At 44.8% G+C, this 26,772-nt stretch overlaps 1 protein-coding gene across 1 annotated transcript in view; it reads left to right on the forward strand.

Moving 5' to 3' along the window:
• PTH2R (parathyroid hormone 2 receptor) overlaps positions 1-26,772 on the forward strand; it is a 103,215-nt gene that overhangs the window by 18,555 nt on the left and 57,888 nt on the right. Inside the window, exons 2-5 of the mRNA XM_054044581.1 lie at positions 15,293-15,395; positions 22,401-22,511; positions 22,618-22,739; positions 25,361-25,458. Coding sequence (XP_053900556.1) covers positions 15,293-15,395; positions 22,401-22,511; positions 22,618-22,739; positions 25,361-25,458 — 434 coding nt within the window. The remainder of the gene's footprint in view (positions 1-15,292; positions 15,396-22,400; positions 22,512-22,617; positions 22,740-25,360; positions 25,459-26,772) is intronic.

The following is a 26,772-nucleotide window of genomic DNA, read 5'->3' on the forward strand; positions in this document are numbered from 1 at the left end:
GGATATTGAGGCTTAACTCCTTGTGAGAACCTCAGATAGGTGCTAAAGAAGTGCAAGGTATAGTATAATTATTACCAATCTGGGCTAGAGCTGAGCCTGTGAACCAAAGGTGAGCGGTTTTGTTTTGTTTTACTGACACCCTCTGCTATCCGGGCTCACTGACCCGCTTTCCTGATTAGCTGATGTTGGCTTTTAATGTCCCTCATGTGGAAATAGTGTGTATACAATAGAACATCCAGATCGATACGGAGTTAATTACACCAGCATGGCTATTGGAAATTAATTAGCGATCTCAGGCTTTGGTGTTAAAGTGGCACTCTACTTTTTACCTAAATGTTCAAATTAAATAAAAAAAGGCCAAAAGGGAAAAAAATTAACCTGAGATATTGATGAATTAAGTCATTGCTAAGGGGTCTGCCTACTGTACCCTTAATAGGAATATGGCATTCCTTTATTATTTGGTTTGTTGATGCCAGTGGTAGTAAGCCCACATTTCAAGAAGAGGAGAATAGACTAGAGTTTGCAAGCCACGTGGCATATGTCAGATATATTTATTGCATTATCTTGGTCTCCAGGCATGGACAAGACTTGTTAGGTCACCCAGGGACTGTGTAGGATTGTTCTCCACAGCAGCGGTCTCCAAACTTTTTTGATCGCGCACCCCTATCAGTAAAAAATTTTTGAGCACGAACCCCCTGCTGCACCGAAGCGCCAAAAAAAAAAAAAGCGCTCCTCCTGCCGTGCACCCCCAGGGATCCTCTTGCACACCCCCACTTTGGAAACCACTGCTCTACAGCACACTTTCTATTCAAGCTTTATGCCTCAAGATTTAAAAATCAAGTGTTTATATAGAAGCAGGAGCAGAAAGCTGGTCGTTTGGTGGGAAATTAGGTTGTATTCAGTAGTCATCAGAATTACTCTATTAAAACAGGCTAATGAGGTCTCTGAAGCATTCAACTTTACTCCCTGTAAGAGTAAGGAATACTTGCCCCCTTAATGCTATAGAAGAGGGCATCTTTCTTCTTGACGCTAGCTGCTGATTAATGTATGCACTGAAGCACAAGGACTGAGACTTATAAATTGTGCCTTACCTACAGTAGAACATCTGTGTGCTGCTTTGCCGACTATCCATGTCTAATCCCTTCCTCCAAAGGTACCCTCCTGCTCGCTTGAACACCATTTAAAGGAACACACACACACACAAAAACACAGGTTAGTGCTGCTTAAGGGTGCATCGTGACACATCCCAGCAACAGTTTAGTACCGTAGGTCAAACCTGCTGCTGGAACTCATGAGAGAGAAAAGGTGACTTCTAGCAGCAAGTGTCACTGCTTAAAGACTGCTGGATGCTTCACCACTAAGAGGGAGGTCGCTCTGAGGACCCACCTACAAGCTCTCTTCAGACTGCCGCCAAGGAACCACAGCTCTGGAGTTTGTTGCTTTATGCAGATGGCAAAATGCCTTAGCCTGGAGTCAGTCATGCAATACAGAGACGCTAACGCTTTGCTGCCCTAGCTTGTGTGTTCTTTCTCTGCGGCAGAGCCAGATCTGCCTGATGCAAATTGCTGCACTCCAGAGATGAGAAATAATTGCAGTACATGCTTTGAGCTTTCAAACTAAGTGCTGCCTGAGGCTGCTTTTATAAAGGAGTGAGCCTTATGATTTGGAGTGGCTTACAGTCATTAAGGAGCGTACACATCCATGGCACGTAGTACCGCACATGTGCACGGCATAAAAGGAAAAGAGCCAGACCTAGAAGAGGTTATAGTGGTATGACGATGGATAGAATACAAATAAGAAAGAATCAGTGCAGAGGTGGAAGCACACGGTGCCATGGAGAGGTCAAATGAAGAGAGTGGGCTTTAAGAAGGCACTCAACAGGAATGCACTCTAGCCAATACGGTGGAACCCTCTTAGCAAAGTCACTTCCTCCCTCCCCCCCCAGAACAGGTTCACGTCAAGCAGATGCCTTCTAGCCACAGCTGCAGTTTGCACATTGCAACATGTTGCTATTTATTCCTCCTTTCCACTATAAGTGGAGCAACCCCGTGTGGAAGCTCACTGCAGGTGGGCGCTGCTCCTGCCACCATAGATTCAAGTGCCATACTGCGACTGAGTCTATGCACCAGAGATCCCCGTGAGCTCAGTGGAGTTGTGGGTGTGCAAGGAATACGGGATTAGGATTATGGCCCAGATTGACACCTCTGCCCACCGCTATGAATTCAGATGGTTGTAGGTCCTGGAAGAATCTGGGCTTGTGTCAAAAGAGTTACATCCGGGATGAATTTGAAATCGGTGTAGTTATTCCAGTGATGAATTTGGCCCTGTGAGTTTTCTGCTGTAGTTAGGAAAGCAACCCAAACAACAAGATCACAACATCCTTCATTTGAAATCTGGGGCGAAAACCGAACAGATTTTGCGCGGTGTGTGCGTACCCCCAGCAAACCAGTATAAAATATCTTGGTCCATCTTAGCGGCTTTTGACTCTGCACAATCGTTCCCACTAAATTTCTGCTCTGCTCTGACCATCAACTGTCCCCTGCAAAGTGAACAAACAGGACGACCTCAAAAACATGTCTGATGAGAATGAACTTTTGGGACAATGAATGTCAAGTGGATTTCCTGGCGAATACTTAGGGAGAGGTTAATATAAATCCCCCACCTCCAGGTATACAAAAATCCAGCCTTTTGAAGCTATGCCCTGAGGAGAGGGTCATTGTCTGCTAATATAGAAGGCCAGAAGCAGAGGATGATTGCTGATTACCTGTTCCTGGAGATCAAAGGTCGAAGTTGTATAAAGAAACAGGCTGATCTGCCCAGTCTTGGTTCTGGTGCAGAATCTGGGACCGTTACATAGGTGCTGACTCTGTGGGTGCTCAGCACCCACAAGTCACAGCTGTTTGGCAGTGCCGCCACTCAGCTGTTTGGAGCTTGGGGGGAAGGCGGCAGGCAGGGGGTGGTGGCATCAGGGAAGGCGGCCGGAAGAGCCGAAGTGAGGATGAAGCCTTGGGGCAGGAGGCGGAACCGGGGTGGGAAGAGGCGGAGTGAAAGTGAGGCCTTGGGGGAAGGGGTGGAGGCCTCAGGGCGGAGTGGAGGTGGAGCAACTCCTGGGAAAAGTAAAAGTTGGTGCGTATGGACAGTTATGAACTTGTAACTACAGAGAAAACCTCGTTGTGGGATTGAAGGACTGACCCCTACCAGAGTCCAAGGCTAGAGATGGAGCGACCTCTGGTAAGCTTTTTTGGTGTGTGTGTGTGTGGCCTTTTATTTATTTATTATGTCTTCTCTGTAATGATTTCACTTAAGTAGTGTGCTCGCTTAGAAACCGCTGTGCGGTAGCTTGTGACTGACAATTGCTGGCCTATTTAGGCAGTCTTAATTTACTGGGAATATCCCAGTGTAAGGCTGGGAACTGTGCAGCCTTTAAAAAAGCTGGTCGCAAGGGGGAGAAATTCAGGTCTCCACCCAAGAGAGATGGTGGCTGGGAGCTATAAACTTCTAAGTGGGTGCCCTTGCTAGATCGTGGAGGCAGAATACAGATGCAGGTACCCTGAAACTGACACCAACTTTACGGTTGACCAGTAGGTAGAAGGCCCATGTGACTTCTTCTATCCTGAAATGTACCATTAATTATCTGGGCTATTCTGGCTATTTGCAGCTCAGTCGTCCCACTGCTTCATATATATATATATATTTTTTTTTTTTATTTTGAATGGTGTCCAGTATTGGGGGTAGCTGTGTTAGTCTGTATCCACAAAAAGAAGTGGGTTTTTTACCCACAAAAGCTTATGCCCAAATAAATCTGTTAGTCTTTAAGGTGCCACTGGACTCCTTGTTGTTTTTATTTTGAATGTTCACCAGTTGTAATGGTTATAGCTCAGTGATTGTATTGCACTATGTCCCGAAATGAAAAAGTGCCCATCTCACTGTTGGCATCCAGAAAGAGCTTTTGCTTATAAAAACAACCCTTCTAGAGCAGTGTATGGTGTTCCGATGTTCTCCCACTTTCATGAAATACAGAAGAAAATGCAACAAATTGAGGGATCCTGCACACTATTTGGTGGCTAGAAAAACTTTTATAGACTCTGAATCATCAAACACATTGAAGACTAATTGACTTCCAGTTTGCTGGATGAACTGAATTTTTTCTTTTAATTGTTTTGGGTTGGCCTAAAATGAGTTTTTTCCGAACCAGAAAAGTGAAAAAATTAATTTAAGGCTGAACCTAATGTTTTGTTCAACCTGAAATGTTTCATTTCACATTTGAACTTTTATGCATTTAAAAATAAAAGTTGGTTTTTGTTTTTGTTTTTTTTTTTAAACGGAAACATTTCATTTAGAAATTGTAAAAATGAAACACTTTTTGACTTCTCAGAATTTTGTTTTTTGACCAAAACAATTTGGCAAATTTGACACACATTTGCAAAATGTTGGTCAACCCAAATCTGTATTTTTAGCACACACACAAAGAGTCCAAAGCATTTTGTCACCCAACTCTAATTGTAACTTAGAAATTGCTTCCAGTTAATATTTCACAGTTATATAATAATAATGGAGATATCCCATCTCCTAGAACTGGAAGGGACCTTGAAAGGTCATTGAGTCCAGCCCCCTGCCTTCCTTAGCAGGACCAAGTACTGATTTTGCCCCAGATCCCCAAGTGGCCCCCTCAAGGATTGAACTCACAACCCTGGGTTTAGCAGGCCAATGCTCAAACCACTGAGCTATCCCTCCCCCCCCAAGTTGCTTTCAACTTACTCTGTCTGAGTAGTAACTAATATTAATTACTGTGACTGTAGTCTGCCCTGGATGGTGAAGCCAGCTTTCCATTATAAATGCCAACTCCTTCACCAGAATGACACTAATATCTCTGAAATAGCCCATATGTGATCTTCTGTCATATTAGGAGTCTTGTGACTAATGAGGCAAATCAGACGAGATGCTTTGGAGAGAAGAGGGCTAAAAGCAAGGTGCATAATGAGAACATGCCCAGTTATGTTAGAAAGGATCATTTAAAAAAAAAAAAAAAAAAAGGTCAAGAGTTGCACACCCTTGTTCTTTGGGGTATCAGCCTGAACCTGCCAGCAGGTAGGGGATCTTGGGGGACAACTATTGCACTGGTGGGGTGCAAAATAAACTTTATTAAGAAAATGCAAAAATGGAAAATTCAATAGTATGGGGTACGGGGTTTGTTAAGGTAGACAATTGGGGAGGGGTTGTTTTTAGTAAATAGTGGGGTACAATACAGTGGGGTCCAATACAGTTGGTAACCAATTAACACTGAAGTATAAATGTAACAGGTAGCTAACCATTCCTATGTAAAGGGTGTGTCACAGCAGGATATAACCAACTAACAGTTCTGGGTAAAATGTGTTAAATAACCAACAACTCTAGGTAAAAATATGTGACAGTGGTGTAAATGTAAAATGTGAGGAGTGTTAGAGAGAAAAAGGGTAACCAATGGGGTTTTATGCTAGACTTCAGTAATACAATTGAGGTTTGGCAGCAGCAGGAGCGGGGTGAGCACGTGGGGGAAGGGATTAAAAGAGAGAGAAAGGCAGTGGTAGAGGAGTGAGGTTGCGGGATGGGGGAAGAGGAGTACGTGGTGGAGCAGAGACTAAAGGCAGAGGCGCTGCGGAGGGAGATTTAAACTCAGGGAGACACAGAGAGCAGACAGGCTGCAAGTTTAAACAGCAGAGAGACTGCAACGAGTGACTGGGGAGCTTGGGGGGGGGGGAGACGCGGGCAAGCTTGGGGGGGGGGGTTAGGGCAGCGGGAAGACAGACTTAACCACAATTATACAGAACACAGTAAAATCTTAACTATGATCTAACTTAACCAAGGCTACACAAATTAGCAAGTAACAGAACACAATGCAATAATTTTTTTAAAACCTAACTTACAGAGCACAATACAAACAATTCTTTAAACCTAACTTAACCACAGCTATGCAAAATGAAATTACAACTTATCTAGACTAAGGACCTGGTTCTAACAGGTGCACCTTACACTATGCCGCTGCTTTGATTGGGAGGGGGAGCAGTTCCAGAGGGCAGAGTGGTGTGTGCCCAGGGTACAGCCCCGGGTGGGGGGGAGGGTTTAACTAGTGGTGGCTGCAGCAGTGGGGTGGCTGCAAGCCGGCAGCCCAGGATACAGTCCAGGAAGGCACAGCCTAGCAGCGGCACAGGCTTATTTCCAGCAGCAAAGGCGCTGCAGAGCAAGAAACAGATTACAGATACAGACCAAGGAGTTAGCTTGGGTCTGTCTGCTGGGGAAACAAGGCCAGCAGCTAGGACAGGGGGAGTTTGCAAGAGGGAGTTCTCACCAATCCCCAGGACAGCAGCAAGCACAGAGACGGGAACGGCAGTAGCATCGGAGGATGGAGAGAGGACTCAATTCGCTTACAATAATCAGGAGATCTCCAGGCACAAATTTTGTTGTTCGTGGGAGGGGAATTCAAAATGGGGGTATGCTCAAAAACAAGCGAGAGCGGGGAGAGGGCCCCCCCAAAGACCCCTAGCTGATCAGACCAAGTGGCAAAGCAAGGACCTTCTCCGAGGTCTGATCAGAAAATGTCCCGCTTTAAAGGCAAACTCAGGCAGTTTCCCACCAGTACTTTTGATTGGCTCCTCTTGATACAGGGGAGGAGAGAAGGCAGGGAAAGGCTGCAGGTAAGCATAGGCATGCCTGGGCATGTTCTGAGCCACAGGTATGACTCCTATGCTTAATTAGTTGGCCACTTCAGGTCTTGCATTTCTGGGCAGCGCCCCCCCACACCGAGCCCAGGGTCTGAACAAAGGAACCAACAAAGAAGCAAGGAAGCCCCCTCCCTAGGCAGAGCAATGGCTCCAGTTAGTCTGTACAAGCCATTCCTATGAATAGGGCTGTGACTTTAGTGAGCACAATGGCCAGGAGGGGCGGCCACACAGGACAAACAGAAAGGAGAGGGGGGAAAAAGGAATGTAGCGGGGGACAGCTGTAACAGACACAGCCAATCTATAACTGCTGGAAGTTAAGAAGTAACGTTCCTTGGGGGCAGGTTATCCAATAATTGCACAATTTGGGGTTTGTCTCTGCCGCTGAAGCCTTTAGTAATGGCCACTGTCAGACACCGGATACTGGCCTAGATGCACCAGTGGTCTGATCAAGTGTGGCAATTCCTATGCTCTTACGAGTGATCGGTCTGGTTTCATTTGTATCTGACCTCCTTTTCAGCACTTTCTCTAAAATCCTCTTGAATCTCACCAGCAGTTGAATGCTATTTTAATATTTCATAAATGGCCTTTTCTAATGGAGTCCATGGCCATGTACAAAAAGTTTTTTGTCCCCTTTTGAATCTCATTTGTCTGTTGGATCATGCAAAAGTTGTCAGCAGCACCTTCCTCTGTGGGAGCTCACTCCAATATTAATCAAGCTCTTTTGGTAACTGTACTGTATGCCTAATTACATAAAGGGCAGCTACACTCAAATTCGGTTTGAGCTGTGAGAAGCATATTTCTCGTCCGCTACTCTAGAGAAATTACCATTAGGTTTTCCAGGGAATGAAAGTATATTGTTCTTTACCCTTCAGAACTGAACCAATATTTTTATAATCTTAAAGCATATTTCCTAGGCAGATCTGGGACTCAGAGGAGAAACGTGGCAAATAATCTTCTAAAGCTAAAGGTTGTGGTCCATTGGCTTCCCCCTCTCTGTATCTCTCTGAAATGATTAAACATTTACAGCACAGGTGGTTTCAAACTCAGATGTAAATTACCACATAAGATTCTCCGTGTGCCTACTTAATAAGTATTCATGAATGCTTTCTGGTCATGAATTACTCACACTCTGATTTGCTGTTCCCAGTTCACTTTCAAGCATTTTTAAGCATTTACCAAAAAACACTTACAAATTATACATATATAAAGCATAACATTAGCACTAGCAGACAAATAGTCCTTAACATCGAGGCTGGACAAATTCCAGGGAAAAAGCTGGGAAAATCCATCCGAGTGCCGTCCCACAGGGGATGGTTCTATTCAGTCCTAATGCGTATAGTTAAATTGTAAGCGCTTTGTATTTTAGGCATCTGGTCAGCAAAGCATTTAAGCACTTGCTCAAGTCCCACTGAAATTTAATGAAATGTAAGCATGTGCTTAGAAGACTTGTGAAACAGATGGTCTTTAAGCACATGCTTACGTGCTTTCCTTTTACTGAATAGCAAACAACTTCCTGTAAACTATTGCTCCCCAATCCTGCAAAGCACTTGAAGTCAAGCGGCTCCTTAAGTGCTTTGCTGGATTATAGTCTCAAGTATTAAGGGTAAGATTGTGCAAAATGCTCAGTGTGGTTATCTTAAAACAGAGGCTTGTTGTAAGCTTGCTCTGTGAGAAACATTGCAGACTATAGTTGGTGGGGGGAAAGAAAGGGCCTGATTCATCATTCAGTAGCCTCATCTAAAGTAGGAGTCTCCACTAAGGTCAATGGGCCACATCGTCAGCTGGCATAAATCAGCCTACCTCCATTGCAGTTCCATTGGCTGATTTACACCATCTGAGTATCTGGCCCAATTCAGTTCTCACAGGAAGCAGCACCCAACTCTCTTAAAATAGGAACATAAGAACGGCCACACTGGGTCAGACTAAAGGTGCATCCAGCCCAGTATCCTGTCTTCCGACAGTGGCCAATGCCAGGTGCCCCAGAGGGAGTGAACAGAACAGGTAAGCATCAAGTGATCCATCCTGTCGTTCATTCCCAGCTTCTGGCAAACAGAGGCTAGGGACACCATTCCTGTCCATTCTGGTTAATAGCCATTAATGGACCTATCCTCCATGAACTTATCTAGGTTGTTTGTTTGTTTGTTTTTAACCCTGTTAGTTTTGGCCTTCACAACATCCTTTGGCAAAGGGTTCCACAAACTGACTGTGTGTTGTGTGAAAAAACACTTCCTTTTGTTTGTTTTAAACCTGCTGCCTATTAATTTCATTTGGTGACTCCTAGTTCTTGTGTTATGAGAAGGAGTAAATAACATTCCTTATTTACTCTCTCCACTATAATGATTTTTATAGATTTCAATCATATCCCCCCTTAGTCATTTCTTTTCCAAGCTGAAAAGTCCCAGTCTTATTAATCTTTCCTCATACTGAAGCCGTTCCATCCCCCTATCATTTTTGTTGCGCTTTTCTGAACCTTTTCCAATTCCAACATAAAACAATGGAGTGAAAACAATTGAAAAGTCCCATTGGCTTTGAATAGAGCTGTCAAAACAAGATGCTAGTGATAGTGTCGTGGTGAAAATATGTTGTATCTGTCAGAAATAAAATGCAACTGAACTGGCTGGTTGGAAGACTTTAAAACTGTGTGGACTTAATGAACTAAATTATACTGATGTGAAACTGACTTCTTGGGGTGAAATCTTGGCAAAGTGGATGGCAAAACTCTTATTGGCTTCAGTGAAGTCAGGATTTCACTCCAATCTTTTTTTTTTAATCTGCAGGTCTGTCTTTTTTTAAAAGTATATTTGAAGTACAGATTGAGGGTTGCAGAACTCCTTATTCAAATAATGAATTCCTTATACAGATTCAGTGATGACCAAATGAAGCACATTTTTACTTTTCCTTAACAAAATGGAATGATTGAGAACCATGTCAGATGGACAGCCTGGAAGGACTGAACATAGAACATCGCAAGGGGCTATCATTACAGCGACATCACCTGCAGTAAACCTTGTCTCTGTCAGTAGTGCAAGCTTCCCCAGGTTGCCTAGATGTACTTCGCAGCTGAATTGGAGGGAGAGGGGAAGAATAGCTGGCTGGCCTCTCGGACAGCACTACGAACGTTTGCTGCTTAGTACCGATTAGGGTTGATGAGGTGTTTTGTTGTGTGGCTACCTGTTCACTAAGGATAGGGCTTAAATCACCACCAGTCCCCTTTGAATCAGTGACCTAGCACAGAAGTGCCCTTGTAAATGGCTTGATCCACCAGGAAGACCAGTGAAAGGCCAATATGACTCCATCAGGAAGTCTTTAATGACTGGAAGATTAAAAAAGGAGTCCTACAAAAAGTGGAAACATGGATGAATTGCTGAGGAGGAGTAGAGATGTATTGCACATGCCTATAGGGACAAAATGAGACACACCCAGCAAAGGACAGAAAAAGCTATAAAACGAGGTTCTTCAAATACAATAGGAGCTAGAGAAAGGCAAAATAAATTGTAGAACCTCTACTTAATTCCTTATACAGAATTGGGCAGGGGGGAGGGATAGCTCAGTGGTTTGAGCATTGGCCTGCTAAACCCAGGGTTGTGAGTTCAATCCTTGAGGGGGCCACTTGGGGATCTGGGGCAAAATCAGTACTGGGGGCTGGATTCGATGACCTTTCAAGGTCCCTTCCAGTTCTAGGAGATGGGATATCTCCATTAATTAATTAATTAATTAATTTATTTATTAAGGAGGAAGGAGAGCTGATGACCTCAACCAAACTGAGGTATTTAGTGCCTATTTTGCTTCAGTCGTCGCTAAAAAGGCTAATGGTGACCAGATACTCAATTAATGTCAGCAACAAGGGGGAAGGAACGCAAGCCAAAGTAGGGAAGAACAGGTTAGAGAATATTTAGATAAGTTGATGTATTCAAGTCGGCAGGGCCTGGTGGAATTCACCTTAGGGTACGTGAGGAACATGCTGAAGCACGTTCGGAACCATTAGCAGTTATTTTTGAGAACTCCCAGAGGATGGGGGAGGACCCCGAGGACAGGAGAAGGGCAAACATAGCACCTATCCTTAAAAAGGAGAACACAGAGGGCCAGAGGAATTATAGACCAGTCAGCCTAATTTTGATACCTGGAAAGATACTGGAACAAATTATTAACCAATCAGTTTGTAAGCACCTATAGGATAATAGGGCTAGATGTAATAGCCAGCATGGATTTGTTAAGAACAAATCCTGCCAAACCAACCTAATTTCCTCCTTTTGAAATGGTTACTGGTCTAGTGCATTGTGGGGAAGCAGTCAACATGATATAACTTGGTTTTGGTAAGGCTTTTCACAGTCCCCCATGACATTCTCTAGATTAAATTACTATAAAGTGGATGCACAACTGGTTGAAAGATCGTACTCAGAGTAGTTATCAGTGGCTTTCTGTCAGACTGGGAGGGGTGTATCTAGGGGGTCCACATGGGTCAATCCTGGGTCTGGTACTAGTCAATAGGTCCATTAATTACTTAGATCAGTGGTTCTCAAACTTTTTTTCCATTGACCATTTGAAAGTTGCTGAGGGTCTTGGTGGACCACTTAATAATCTTTCCAAATGTTGTTTGTACCGTTAGCTAACTATTGTAATGCGCTTTGGATAAAAGCGCTATATAAAACAAAAACGTAACAACATTTTTTTTGGTTCTACAAATAAAAGCACACAACTCGTATTTTAATATCAGTAGTCTTACCTTTCTAATGCGATGGATGTGCTCTCTCTCCCCCCGCTGCAGCCTGGCTGGGCCTGGCAAGGAGGGGGGTGTCTCTCCCCCTTTCCCCCAGCGCAGCAGCCCCTGAGCTGGAGCTGGGAAGGAGGGCCGTCTCTTCCTGGCAGCCACAGTCCTGTAGCTGGGGAAAGTCGCTGCTGCCGTAACCCTGCACATCTCAAATTCCCCCCATCCCCTCTTCTCACCCCACTGCCCCCTCCCACCTACCCCCTATTTCCCCCCCAAGGCCACCACCTCACCTTACATGTGCATCTTCTCCAGGGTCCACGCCTGTGCGACTCCACTAATTAGATGGGTGGTCCTTCATTTTCTTGTGTGCAGCTGCCCAGTCGCGCACCTTAGAGGAAACTATCCATGGACCCCCTGAATGGAGCTTGCGGACCACTGGTGGTCCCTGAACCACAGTTTGAGAACCTCTGACTTAGATAAGAGAGAGGAGTATGCTTATAAAATGCTAATGGCACCACACTGAGAAGTCTTGCAAGCATAGTGGAGGTCTTGGTCCATGGCTAGGCTTTTAGGCAGGGATCCTGGATCAGGAGGGGCCAGGGGGCCAAGGCCCCATCACTTTTTACTGGCCATAAGGGCGAGCGACAGGGTGGAGGAGACAGAGAGGAGCAAGCTGGGGGCGGGGCCTTGGGGAGGGGGGAGAGAGGTGGCAGGCGGGCAGGGCCTCAGGAAGAAGGGGCGGGGCCATGGTTTGAGTGCCGATGGCCCCCTGCTTTTAGGCACTTCAATAATACAAATAACATGGGTGGAGCTTGGGCATGTGATTCGCTTAGCCCTCAAACTATTAAGATCTATATTTTCACCAATACTGCTTTCAAAGAGATTAGAAATTTATCTTGGGTGTAGAGCTGGGCAAATAAGTTTGTGGGCAGTTCTTGGGGGGGGAAAAAACTTGGGGGTCAAATTGAAAATGGAATTTTCCACATTTTTGATTAATCAAAAAGTTAAAAAAATAAACACGAAAAACCCTCAACTCAGGTTGGGTAAAACGTTTCATTTTGATCTTGATCATTTTAAACACTTCAGTTGTTTAAAATAAAATTGAAGGAAATTCTGGAAAGAAAAGTCATTTCAGACAGAAAAAATAGAAACGTTTTGCTCAGAAACTGTTTAAAGAAAAGGGTTTTTTTGTGGGGGGAAGAGGGTAAGGTGTAGGGGGTGTTGGAGTTTTTCTTTTTAGAGTTTAATTTGACCAAAACAATTTGGCAAAACCGACACAGATGTACAAAATGTTTCACTGTTGCTGAATTTGCTTCCACTTCTTCCACCCACCTTGAAAAATGTTTCAGACACGCACACACACAAAAAACCTTTCTCCAGATCTACTTATGTAACCTTAAAAAACAGCATGCCCTGGTCCTTCATCTCCTACTGATAACCTTATTATTAGGGTCTCTTTCCCCTAAGTGAGTAGTGTGTCTTTTTAGAAGATGGTTGAGTGCTTCAGGTAGATTTGGAGAAGGATTAATATTTTTACAGTGCTTTGAAAATGCTATTGTAAATGCTAAGTGGTGTGTGTTGCCATCTGAGGGACCTGAACCTTGATCCCAGAGTGTATCGAAGTTCTTTCAAAGCCACCCTAATGGTGAAGGTGAGGATTCCCCCAGGACAGTGGAATTCTCAGTAGCTTTACACCACCCTCTTCCCCCAGAGCTGTAACTAGACATTTTAGCATCTGGGGCGAGCAAACGTATTTGTGCCCCCTGCTGGTTTGTTTGTTTATTTATTTTGGCATTTCTCCATCCCATTTTTCTGCCCTCGTGGCTTTGCACCCTGAGCAGCTGCCCCGCTCGCCCCGCCCTAGTTAAGGCCCTGTTCTCCCCTATACTTCAGCAGAGGAAACAGGGTGTGGAGGTAGAGGGTGTGTGCCTGAGTGCCGCGTGGTATGGCCAGACCTCATTGGTGGCTCATAGGGAGCTGTTCCTGTTGGTATAAATTCGGTCTGATTTATCGTATTTGGATAAAGAATGGGCTAAAGCAGCAGTGGGATGGGGTGAGGGAGAACATGAAGTATGGTCTTTCCATAGCTCTTACTTTTCTAATATTTTTTTCCTTTGACACAAGAAAAGAAAACCGATGTGAATTTAAGATTTACCCACTGGGAAACTGGCACAAAAAAAGGACAATCTTGTATCTAACTAAATTACATATGAGCTTTGAGAGAGACATTTATTTTTGATGCGGATGAGGCTGGGAAATGTTTAGAAGCTCAGCTTATGAAATATCCTCCCTGAATAACAGATCTGTAGATAAGGGTATTTTGAAAGAGACAACTTATTTGCTAGGGCTGAGCTGGCAGGTTAGGTAAAAAGCTGAGCCCGTCTGGTTTCAGTTGAACAAACTCCGCTTCTGAGAGTTTGGGTTCAGGAGACTTGACTAATGTCCCCCTTACATTTGCATATGCAGGGGCATGCATTCAGTGCACTATGCTTTATAAGAGGGAAGGAGAGTGGTCTAGTAGGTTAAGCGTGGAAGTCAGGAGATCTGGCTGCTCTGCCACAGACTTCCTGTTTGACTTCGGGTGTGTCACTTAACACTGCCTCATTGTTCCCTTCCATAAAATGGGCTTAACACTTACCTCACCAGGATGTGTTAAGTCTTATTTCACTAATGTTTATAAAGGGCTTTGAGAACTTCAGACAGAAGGTGATACAGAAGGGCAGAGTATTATTCTGGCATTTAATTATACGCGCTTCTAGCAGAATTCACGCATTCTCCCCCCAACCACCCGCCCCTGAGGACCTGTGCTCTAGAAAAGGCTTTGAAGTGTGTGGAAACAGCCTTCTGAAAGTATCCCTTATGCAGAGGGGACTGCCTATCTGGTGTAGTGTCACGGTTCCCTGTTCTCAGCCCTGGTGTAGAAGACGGAGTGGCAGTGTAAAGGGGGTGGATGGAGAGTGTGACCAGAATGCACTATGTTACAACTAGTCTGCTTTCCAGGGTGCATAAGGGGAAATGGGAAGTAGAGTATAAATCAGAGCAACCCTTAAGATGCTCTAACACAAGGGGACCAAGGAGGAATATCGCGAGTGCAAAGAAGGCTTAAAACCACCTTTTGTCCACCACCACCTCATCCTCAGCCCAGGCACAGGAACGGAGTAATTGAGAATTACCCCCCTCCCCACTGTCTGTCCCAACAAGTAGTACATAAATTATCAGAGGGTAGCCGTGTTAGTCTGTATCCACAAAAGCAACGAGGAGTCTGGTGGCACCTTAAAGACTAACAGATTTATTTGGGCATAAGCTTTCGTGGGTAAAAAACCCACTTGTCTTTAAGGTGCCACCAGACTCCTCGTTGTTTTAGTACGTAGATTGAAAGTCAGGTATTGACTATGAATTTAGGATGCTGCTAGTGGTGTATCTAAATCTGCCAGAAGTTTTTCTCAATGGCTACAGGGGAACATGCCTTTTTGAAAATGCCGACATGATGAGAATGTTAATCAGTAAACTGGTGGAATTAGAGTTATGGGAATAGCCAATCTTTCAGTTTGGTGGCAGAACTGCAAAATTGCAGAAAAAACTAGTTTTGGGTCAACCTGAAATGGAACTATTTACATTTTTTTGGTGACATGATTTTTTTGCGGGGGGAACTTGTCTCAGATCAACCAATATGTAAAGTTACCCCAACCCCAAATTTAAAAAAAGTAAAATTCAAAACAAAATGTGTCAATTTGTAAAATCAAACCATTTCATTTTGAAAATGTTAAAATGCTTAGAAATGCAGGTCTTGAAAATTAACTCTTTTAGAGCACTCCCATTAAAATACAGCTAAGGGTCAAATGATCCAAGCAACATCATTCCTCACTTTTTTTCCCCCCACACACAGGTGGATTCTGATGACACGATTACCACGGAGGAGCAGATTTATCTTCTCCTGGAAGCCAAAATCCAGTGTGAACTGAACATCACTACCCAACTACAAGAAGGAGGTGAAGTACCTGAGCAACTGATTTCTTTCTCTTCCCTACACCAGCAGTACTAATGGGGTGTCAAAGCACAGGAGATCAATGCAGAAAGATCCCAATTTTTTTCTTCAGCATTTCTCTTAATCAAATCAAGTGTGTGTGAAATGTGCCTTTAATAGACATTCCTTATTTCTCTTTCTCTCCCCATTTATCTCTAAGACTCAAGCAGACAAGGTTGCACATAGGCTGATGCTTCAAACTGATCAAGGCTTTTGAGCCTTCTTTGATATCTGTAGTTAGTGAGGTTCCAGTCACTGGAATTCATTGATGTGCATGAGTTGCCACGTTCTCTTCATAGTTTGTTTTATTATTCTACTGTGCTGTAGAGTTAAGCTTAAAGGTGAGCTGAAAAGGGTTTTAAAAAACTTGCCTTTTTTGCTCTTTTGGGAGAGATTTTATCTCGGCTATCATGAACGTCCAGTTTGATCTTTCCTGGTTTGCTAGAAGGTCTCAGACATCTCTGTTATTTATAACACCTGAATTGAAAGTACAAGGCTACAGAATCTTTAACAAAGCTTTCTTTTGTCTAAAATGTTAGCCATTGAACTTAAATAGTTGTTAATTAAGACAAATCAAATATCAAGACTTAAAATCCCTTCTTCTGTCAGGTGATCAACTTTTACTCTGTTGGCTCTTCTGACATCCCAATAGCTGAGCAAATGGATTTAAAATTTTTTTGTTTTTGTTTTTTGTTCAGAGCTGAACTGAAAAATGCAAAGTTAAATGCATAGAATGTGTAGAATCCAACTAAACACTTTGTTCAATCTGAAACAATTGCAGGTGGGATAGTTGTCTTTCGCCCTTTTTAATTAACTAAATTTCTATATGAAACACCATTTCGAAATGAAAAGTTGAAATGTTTCACCGTTGAAATTGCTGAAATGAAATGCTTCATTTCAAAAGGTCAAAACCTTTTTGTTTCAGAAGCAGTGAAACAAAATATTCCAAAAAATTTTTTTTGTCTGAAGTTACTTGCCAAATTAGACCCGAATGTGTGTGTGAATATTTGCCCAAAGCAAAATTCACCCAGCTCTAGACATCACCATTTCACTAGTGCTGCATTTTTCATGGAGAGTTCTAGCCAAGTCAGAACTTGAATTTCTGGGTTTCCTGATTCTTTTCCTACTTACACTAGTGTTACCTCACTATAACTCTGTTGGCTTCACCAGTTGAAAATCTGGCCTCTAGAATTTAGAAAAGATCTGCTAGTCTATCTCCCTGTCACTACAGGATGAATTCCTACAAAACACATATCCGTGCCCTCTGCACCCTATTTTTAAAAAACACCCCATATTGTATAACCCCATTTACATGAAATGCTTCAAAGACCTCATAAATAGCCCACGAAAGCTTATGCTCAAATAAATTTGTTAGTCTCTAAAGTGCCACAAGTACTCCTTGTTCTTTTTGCATAAATATTGAGATACTCTTGGGAGTGATTAGAGAAGAGATTTATATTGGAGTAAAAGGAGTTTTGGATAAAAGGGAAACCATAAAATTAGCCTTTGCTCTGTTTTCCTTTGGTTTTGTCTAAATAAGAAAACATGTCTTCTGTACATACATATTATTACTGTCAGTAACAATGTCTTGTTATGGTTGCTATTACAATCTCACAAATGATACTAATGCCAGTTGTAATAATAATAATATCACTAATAATAGTAATCATGGTTTCCATGTTTTTTGAAAGAAGGATGAGTAAGAAGAAAGACAGCTACACTACTACATTTTTTTAGAATATTGTCTGTAAATGCCACTGTTTTTTTTTTTTTTTAAAGACATATAATTAGTTTCATCGTGGAATGTATGAAGATTTCGGGCGAGATCATTTATGGTGTTTGTTTAGAGGAAATTGGCAAGTTAATATTCAACTGAACATAAAGTATTTTTTTCCCTTCTACCAGATAATGTATGTGAACTATTTACATGTACGAAACCACTCTCAGTGAACGAAATACTTACCAAAGCCTGTTTTCACGAGAGTGCCACAAAAAGTCCAATGGCTTAGGTCATGTGAGTTACAGTAACACACAAACATTTCTGTCGATGCCACAGAAAAATAAATATTAGGTCCTGAGATGAAATCCTGGTTCATATTTCACGACAGTACTTAAACATGTGCGTAAATCAATCCGTATTCCAGAAAAGATTTAGGTACATCCTTAACTTTAAGAACACGCTGTACAAAAACGTGTGTAAGTGCTTCCTGAATAAGGATGCTTTCTTTACAATGCTGTGCATTTGAAATAACCCCGTTCTTAGGAAATGGTGTTTCTCCAAATTTACACTAGTGTAACTGAGATCAGTGTCTGGCCCTAAAGCTTTACAGAATGAGTTAAAAATAAATATTTAAGAAGCCCCGAAGTTAAGATTTTTCTTTGATCTGCTTTTTTGGTGGTAGTGACTTCCTGTAGTGGACCTGAAATAATATGAGCCTTTTGTACTTATTCTTAATAGTGAAGTCCCTGACAAGTGTGATTCTTAATGGATGAAACATGTAATGACCTGGAACAATCTTTAACCACGCACAAATTACTGGATCAAAAGTTAATCAGATTTTACGTTTATTCAAACGCCAACACCTTTTAAGCAGCCAAATATAATTGGGTATACTTTGTTCTGAGACTAGATGTATTGAGCCAGTGAATGAAGGGTAAGACAGTTGGTTGCTATTTCTTTAATAGAATAATTTCAATTATATTTCCAGAAAGGTTGTTGAGTCTCTGTTCTGCACTGATGAATGACATGTATTTCTCACTGGGTGAATAAAAGAGGCAGGCTAAGTGATGTGGAGAGTTTAAGGCCCGGTCTGTACTACAAAGTTAGGTGGATATAAGCTGCCTTGCATCAGCACGTGTCTACACTTGAATTTGTCTCCCACCAATGCAAGTACCCTGTTGTGGTGACACAGTCACACCGTGGCATAGAGCCACAGTTGATGTACTGAGATCAATGCAATGTGCACGTAGACACTGTATGTCAGTCCTAACAGTCCTCCAGCAGCTGTCCCACAATGCCCAACACTGACCGCTCTGGTCACAAATGTGAACTCCACTACCCAGGGGGGTCAGGGACACCGGAAGCCTCTCTTCCTTCCACCTTAAAACTTTGTGAATTTTTGAAATGCCTTTTCCTAATTGCCCAGCTTGATGAGCGCACGTCGCAGCTCTCTATTGTTATGTGCAACTGCCCAGCTGACCACGCTGGCTACATGCTCCAGATGCACTCTGGCCTGGAGTAGAAAGGAGATGTTGGCTCTCCTAGGCCTGTGGGGAGAAGAGACTGTGCAGGCACAGCTAGGGACCAACCATAGAAATGTGAATGTCTATGGGGAGATTGCATGGGGGATGCAGGAGAAGGGGCATGACCATGACCGGCAGCAGTGCCGCATGAAAGCCAAGAAGCTGAAGCAGGCATAGCAGAAGGTCAGGGAAGCGAACAGTGAATACAGTGCTGAGCTGCAGACCTGCCCCTTTTACAAAGAGCTGCATCCCATGCTTGGGGCAGACCCCACTTATCCACGCCACTGTGGATATCTTTGTAGCTGAGTCACAGGCCCATGACCTGAACAGCGAGGAGGATGGGGGCAGGGGGAGACATGCGTCGGGGGGCCCAGCTGTGCTGCAAGCCATGGCCTGTTGGAGACTCCACCACAGTTCAGTCAGCCCTGGGGGTCGAGCACAGGAAAGCCTGATGCAGGGGAAGGAACCTTGGGTAGATGTGTAACAGGGCTGGCTCTGGCTTTTTTGCCGCCCTAAGCAAAAAAAAAAAAAAACCTGGGTGGTGGCCAGAGCGCTGAAGCAAAAAAAAACCACCTGCGAGGCGGCCGGAGCGGCAGAGCAAAAAAAAACATGCAGGGAGGCCGGAGCGCGGGTGCAGGGGTACTCCCGGTGCTGCAGACGTGCCCCGGGCAGCGGGAGGGAGCAGGGTGAGAGAGAGAAGGGGTGTGGCCAGGGCTTCAGCGGAGCACTCGCCCCGCGGCCCCTCCCACCGTGCCGTTTGCCGGGAGGGCTTGCTACAGACCTGGCACCAGCTGGGGCAGACGGAGCACGCAGCCCGCTCCCAGCAGGACCCCTCCTCCGTGCCGCTGCCCCCTACAGGGCAGCTGGAGTGGTGAACCAAAAAGAAAAAAACCTGCAGGGCGGGCGAAGTTTTTTTTTTTTTTTTTTTTTTTTAAAGGATTGCAGGGATTGCCGCCCCTTAGAATATGCCGCCCCAAGCATGAGCTTGCTCGGCTGGTGCCTGGAGCCGGCCCTGGTGTGTAAACGTATTTCCCATTCCAATGATGTACAGATGGTGCTCCCAGCTTAGCAGGATGCAGCTATCAACTTTTTCATTAATTTATTTGTACTAGAAGAGGTAGTGGTACAACAAGCAGAGGCAGTTATCTGCTTTTCATTCCCTTGTAGAGTTAGGCAGTGGAGGCCAATGCAGAGCAGTTTATGTACACAGGGGCATCCTTTGTGTTTCTGTTTGCCAGAAGTTGGGAATGAGCGACAGGAGATGGATCACTTGATGATTACCTGTTCTGTTCATTCCCTCTGGGGCACCTGGCATTGGCCACTGTCGGAAGACAGGATACTGGGCTAGATGGACCTTTGGTCTGACCCAGTAGGGCCGTTCTTATGTTCTTTGAATTCTCCTGAGAGATTTTGATGAAACTTTCATGGAGGTTCTCTGCAATCCTCTCCCAAAGGCTTCTAGGGATGGCAGCCTTATTTCTTCCTCTGTGGCAGGACACTTTCCCACGCCAATCTGTGATGACTTCGTCAGGCACATTGCAGTACATGGGCTAGCGACATATAGGCCCAGGCGGCTTCGGGATGCCAGCAGCAGCTGTGCCCTCTGTGCCTTTGTTACCCTCGGGAGTGAGAGATCCACTAAAATCCCCATTGCCTGTGGAAACTGGTACCGGTATTCAGTGCCTTATCATCCTATTGTCATGCCACTGAGCAATTCCTTACTCATTTCCCACCCCTGGTGAGCCATGCTCCCCATGGCTGGTGCTGTGCGCAAGCAATCCCAAGTAGAAGTGTCAATAAGCATGTCTTGTGTAAAAACTCGAGGGGAGCAAGCAAAGGGAGTTCTGAACCCTTCGCTTTCTGTTGTGGCTATAGTGCCAATGGTACCTGTGTTCGGTCTGGAGCTGCTGGTGTTGCAGTTTTCAGGGCTTCCCCCTCCACGCCTGCAGAATGCCTGAGCCAGATGAGGAGAAAGAAGAGGACTTGGGACGACATGCTCAATGAGCTCCAGCAAGCTAGTGCTGCATCAGACCATGAGCAGAGGGCCTGGAATGTGAATATTGCAGGCTGTATGGAAAAGGAAAGACTGGACAGGAGAAGGAGATGCACCAGGACAAACAGGGGCTTCTCCGGCAGCAAACACAGATGCTGCAGACTCAGGTGGACTGACAGGTTTGACAATCATAGGCTAAGCTCCCTTTGCCGTCCAGGGAGAACTCCATTTTAGTGCCTCCCTACACCCCTCTCAACATTCCACATGGCCCCAGGGGCTGCATCCCTACCCCTACAACTTCACGCTGGGGGACAGTAAGGACAGCCACTGCTTCACATACGCTGACCTGGGAGAGCCATGGTTGCTGGGTGTAGGTAAAAACGGACATGAATGTTCTTTCCCCTTGTTAAGTTCTGTTCCGTTAATTTATTTAGTTCTTTTTAAACTTATTTGTTTTTAAATTGCACCCGTTTTTCTTGCACTCTTTTTGTTATTCAAAAAACTTCTATTTTTTTGGAAAATAATTCATCTTCTTTCGTTGACAACCTATTCTGCAGAGTGCCTAGCGGAACTGAAAGCACTTACACGCTTGTGTGTGTGACAGAACTCCTAGGATCAGTGACAAACAGTGCTATATTCATAAATGTACAGCAAGCACCAGGCAATTCCCAACAGGCCCCAAAACAGCAGGGCCACGTAGAGCTCAGTCCACCGCAGTGCATTACTGTGGTTCATGGTTAAATGCTCTTTCAAGGCCTCCCTTAACGGTATAGCTCCATGTTGAGCTCTTCTAATAGCTCTTGTGTCCAGCTGCTGAAATTCAACAAATGTTCTACATCAGCCTTCCACGCTGGCGGTAACTTTTTCCCCCTTTGACTCACGGATATTATGCAGGACACAGCAGGCAGCTATAACTGTTCAGTAAACAATCCCCGTTGTTTCTTCAATCAACCAAAAGCATGTTCAGCTATCATTCTGCACCTGTTGAACCAGTAGCTGAATCTTTCCTTGGTGCTGTGGAGGTGCTCTGTGTACGGCTTCACGAACAAGGGGATGGCTGGGCCCCCCCAGACCAATATTGGCGTTTCAGCATTGCAAATGGTAACCTGTTGGATGGGAAAGAATGTCCCCTAGCTTGCAGCTTTCTGAATATACTGTGTTCTTAAAGATACGAGAGATGCACCTTCACTGACCAGCCCAATGCTGTTGGTGAAGCATCCTTGGTGATTCACCAACTTATGAGGTTCATAGACATACCTTGATCTACCTATAGTACCATAGCTCCCAGAATCAACAAAAATGTGTGCCATGGTCAAAATAACGAATTCCTAGCAGTATATGATCTCCTATTCATGGGGGACCATTTCCAATACGTTTGACATATTTTGCAAACGTCGGAGGGCAGAGTTAAGGTCGGTGGATAGTGTAAAGTAGGTGGGTTGAGAGTCAGAGATGAAGAGTTATATGGAAGTGGGGAACTGCCTGCATCTCTAAAGCGTCTACGCATTGGGTTTTTAAAGAAACTGATACTGTTTTGGGATATAAGCTAGATATCACTGATTCATTATCAATTAAGTTACTTGAAGAAATTTAACACTTTTTTTTAATCCGTAGGTAACTAAATTGCAAGATACTTTTAAATATTTAGGAGCTATGGTAAAAAATAAGTGGCATAGAGGCTTGTCTCATACTTTTCATTTCTCCTTTCTATGTCTTCCTTCTATTTGTCTGCAGAGGGTAACTGCTTTCCAGAATGGGATGGACTAATATGCTGGCCTAGGGGCTCACTGGGAAAAATGTTGGCTGTTCCATGCCCTCCTTATATATATGACTTCAATCACAAAGGTACTGCCGGTCTTGTAGTCCTCATAGGATTTATGTGAAGCAAATGAAAAGCCAGGTGGGGCAAAGAACCCACGTAGACTAACCAAGACTCATTTCCTCCTTGCAGGGGTGGCTTTCAGGCACTGTAGCCCTAATGGAACATGGGACCTTGTGCAGGGTTTGAACCGAACGTGGGCCAATTACTCAGACTGCCTTCGCTACTTACAGCCAGAAATCAGCTCGGGGAAGGTATGGGGGTGTTTTTCCAATGCAATCCTAGAGCATGAGAGTTTGGATGGGAAGAACAAATCCTGAAATTGTACACACTTTTTTCATTCCTTGATGGTTCTGTACAGAAACAATTTGAAATATGAATGACCTGCACATTGTTGTCCTAATTTAATAATGGTGCATCAGACCCAATGAGCATTTATTTATTTACACAATGGTTTTTAAGTTGTAAAATGAGGAAGAGGCTTATTTAAAACAATGTAGACATGAAGGAACTGCAGACACTGAATCTAGGAACTGAAGGCACTTTCCCCTCTCAGGTGTTCCTCGCTGTGGTTAATGTGGTTGTGAGGGCTAAATTCAGCCAAAGCTGCAATTTCCATTGGCTTTAGCAGCATGGCATCTGCTTTTGGCAGGGGTGGACTAACTCCAGATTCTTGGGTCCAAAATTCTTGTCCCACGGCTGGGGATGAAGAAACTTGGGCTCAATTTGGTATTCTGCCACTGAATCAGCTTGTGATATAGGGGCACGTCAATGAACCTGCCTGTCCCTCAGTTTTCCTATCTGTATAATGAGGATAATGTTATTTGTTTATCTTGAGATTAGGGATGTTTGAATGGGAAGTGCTGTATAGCTGATCAGTGTTTTTTTTTTTTTTTTTTTTTTTTAAAGCCCCAGACTCTCAAACATTTTTATGTATACGTTTTTCCCTTATAAGTAGTTTTGGTGAGGTGTAAGTCCTTATGTCTGTGGGATTTGGGCCATTTTTAAAGTACTTGGGCACCTCATGATGCACATAAACGCTCCAATAGATTTTTCAAAAGCTCCCAGGCCCATAATTCCCATTGAAATCAATGGCTGTCTTTGCAGCTGTTTACTCGGCTGAATCCCACGTCAGGATCTGGGTCTAAATATGCTAGCTCTTCCTTCCTTTTAATACTGAGCCGTGTGATGTATTCATGCTAGACTCTCAGCAAGCTGTCGCACAGCAGCCCTCTTCAGGGCAATGAGCTAGAGACTAACATATTCTAAAGCGCCATCAGCAACCGAGCTGAGAGGGATCAGGGACGAGGAGGAATCAGAGCCCTGGCTCCAACCCCTCAGGGTAGAAGTCAATGGAGCTGAGCAGATAGCAGGGCAAGAGAAGTGTGTCCAATTATTCCCTCCCTCCCCCCAAAGCTAGTGGGGGGAACTGACAACAGACACAATGCCAATATCGCCTGCTCTTGTGATTTTTTTGAATGGTGGTTAGTGCATTTCTTCAAATCTGCAGCACCAGGAATCATGTTACAGGATCTCCTCTTTCATTTAAAAAAAAAAAAAAAAAAAAAAAAAAAAATTAGTTTCCATGGTTGTGGAATAAAGTTTTAAGTGACCCCCTAAAGCGTACAACACCAGAAGGCAAATATATGAACCCAAATTATTCTTTTTAATACTCTTGTGATTTTCCCCCCCCCCCCCCACTGTAGACTGATGAATCTTGAATTCTTTGGGATGGCAGTACAGTAAGTTCATCCCTCGTGTAACCCCACTGATGTCAGTGGGGTTACAGCAGGGATGAATATGGCCCAATAACACACATTAGGGCAGGGGTCTCAAACACGGGGCCCATGGGCCGCATGCGGCCCGCGAGGTAATTTTCTGCGGCCGGCGAGCTCTTCGCGGGCCTTCCCCCGCACCCCCACCCCCCTCCAGCGTTTCCCTAGAGCGGCTCTGGCCTGACACACACTGACTCCCTACCTGCCTGCCCTGCCCCCGCGCAGCAGCCAGAACATGGGGAACGGGGGGCACATTGGTGTGTGTGTTGATGTTGCTTCAGGCACCACCCCCAGCAGCTCCCATTAGCCGCGGTTCCCCGTTCCCAGCCAATGGGAGATGCTGGGGGCGGTGCCTGAAGCAACAGCAATACACACATCCTGGCGTGGGGGCGGGGTGGGGCAGGGCACGCAGGCAGGGAGCCTGCCCTGCCCCCAGTGTTCGCTGGGCCAGAGCCCGCCCCCGAACCCCTCCTACAGCCGAACCCCCTGCCCTGAGCCCCTTGCCGCATCCTGCACCCCAACTCCCTGCCACACCCCTCCTGCACCCCAAACCCTGCCCTGAGCTCCCTGTCACACCCCACACCCCTCCTGGATCCCAACCTCCTTCCCTGAGCTGCCTGATGCACCTCGCACCCCTCCTGCACCACAACACAGTGCCCTGAGCCCCCTCCTGCACCCCTCACCCCTGCCCTGACCCCCTGCCACACCCCTCACCCCTCCTGCATCCCACACCCCAACTCCCTGCCCTGAGCCCCTGCCACACACCACACCCCTCCTGCACTCCCTGGGGGCAGGGGAGGGGTGGAGTTGGGGGGGGATTTCGGGGAAGGGATTGGAATGGGGGCAGGGAAGGGGTGGGAAGAGGTGGGGCGGGGCCTCATGGAAGGGTTGGAGTGGGGTCGGGGCCGAGGGCGGCGTGGGGGAGGTGTCAGTAATGCGGCCCTCGGGCCAATGTACTAGTCCTCATGTGGCCCTCGTGATCATTTGAGTTTGAGGCCCCTGCATTAGGGCTTGTCCCTTATTAAGTGAAACTGGATTATTGGAGACTGTACACACAGATGAAGAAAATAAAGTGGAAATGATCTTGTTTTCTTTTCCAGCGGGAATTCTTTGAACGTCTCTACATTATGTACACTGTTGGATACTCTATGTCCTTCAGTTCTCTGGCAGTGGCTGTTTTCATCATTGGCTACTTCAGGTGAGAGATTCATAGACCGAGCTGGTCTCTGTCCCCTTTTTGCACCATCATCTCTACAGGAGATAATCTAATGTTCCTTATTCACACAGGACTGTCCAATCTCTTGATGCTTTTTTTTATATTCCTGTCTGCAGCGCTGAGAGTAAATATTATGCATTGCACGGAGTAATTTTCAATGGCTACCAATTGTGTAAAGCTTTGATCAGACAAAGAACACATTAAAACATTTCAAGGGAAAATAATTTCCAATGGCCATGTAAAAATTGCCAGCAGCAAGAGACGTTGTATTGTCTGTCTCCAGAACTGTTAAAGATGACAGCACCGTGAGGCACAGAATGATCAGAGTGGTTTATCCTATAGTCTGGTTGAGGCTTAATGGCTTATTTCACAACTGAAACAATAGACTTGCTGGCATGTGGAATTATCCGCTCGAGTTACTGATAGGGATATTGCTATAGTTAGTTGCCAACACTTTACGAGTTGAATGCTCACTCTAATGCTCTCTTTTGAAATAACCAAAGAAGAAGCAAACTCTAGAGACTGCACGCCAGGTTTTCCATGACTATTATTCATATTATGGTCTCCAGCAGCGTGTTAGGCATTTCACGGAAGACAAACAGTAAAACAGTGAGATCCTCGCTTTTGCTCTGGCCCCTTTATGCTGTGTAAAAAGGCTGCAAAGGAGCTCTGAAAGCCCTGTTTTTGGCTCTGGAAGATTTCTTCTGGTGCAGGCACTGCAGAAGACAGCCATAGAGCGGAGAACCTCCTCATGAATCCTTGTGTAGGGAGCGTGCTAGGTGCGGGAGAGGAATGCCAGGGAATGCAAGTAGCACCGCAGCCATTAAGAGCAGTGCTGCGACCCATAGGTCAGCCTAAGGAAGCTGCTGTAACGTAGACGGCCCCTTGCCACCGCACCCTTCTGGGCTGCAGGTTCTGGGCCAGGCCTCTTAGGGATGTCACAGTCCCAATGCAAACCTGACCTGTGACAGGAAAAAAATGATGGGGGCAAACAGTAGGAAGGGAAAGCAGTGAGGAGGATGAGGGTTACGGTAGTAAGACTTGATAAAGAGTCCTGTGGCACCTTATAAACTAACAGATGTATTGGAGCATAAGCTTTCGTGGGTGAATACCCACTTCGTCAGATGCATGTAGTGGAAATTTCCAGAGGCAGGTATAAATACTTACTTATTTATAAATAAATATACTTATAAATAAGTAGTAAGACTATGCAGTATTTTCATTGTCAGCATATGCACTTGTTGGTGTTTCTGGCAATTTTCTCTGTGTTTCTATTATGGCTTTAAAAATAGATAA

The sequence above is a fragment of the Malaclemys terrapin genome, chromosome 11 (assembly GCF_027887155.1).
Source record: "Malaclemys terrapin pileata isolate rMalTer1 chromosome 11, rMalTer1.hap1, whole genome shotgun sequence".
In the NCBI taxonomy this organism is placed as follows: domain Eukaryota; kingdom Metazoa; phylum Chordata; order Testudines; family Emydidae; genus Malaclemys; species Malaclemys terrapin.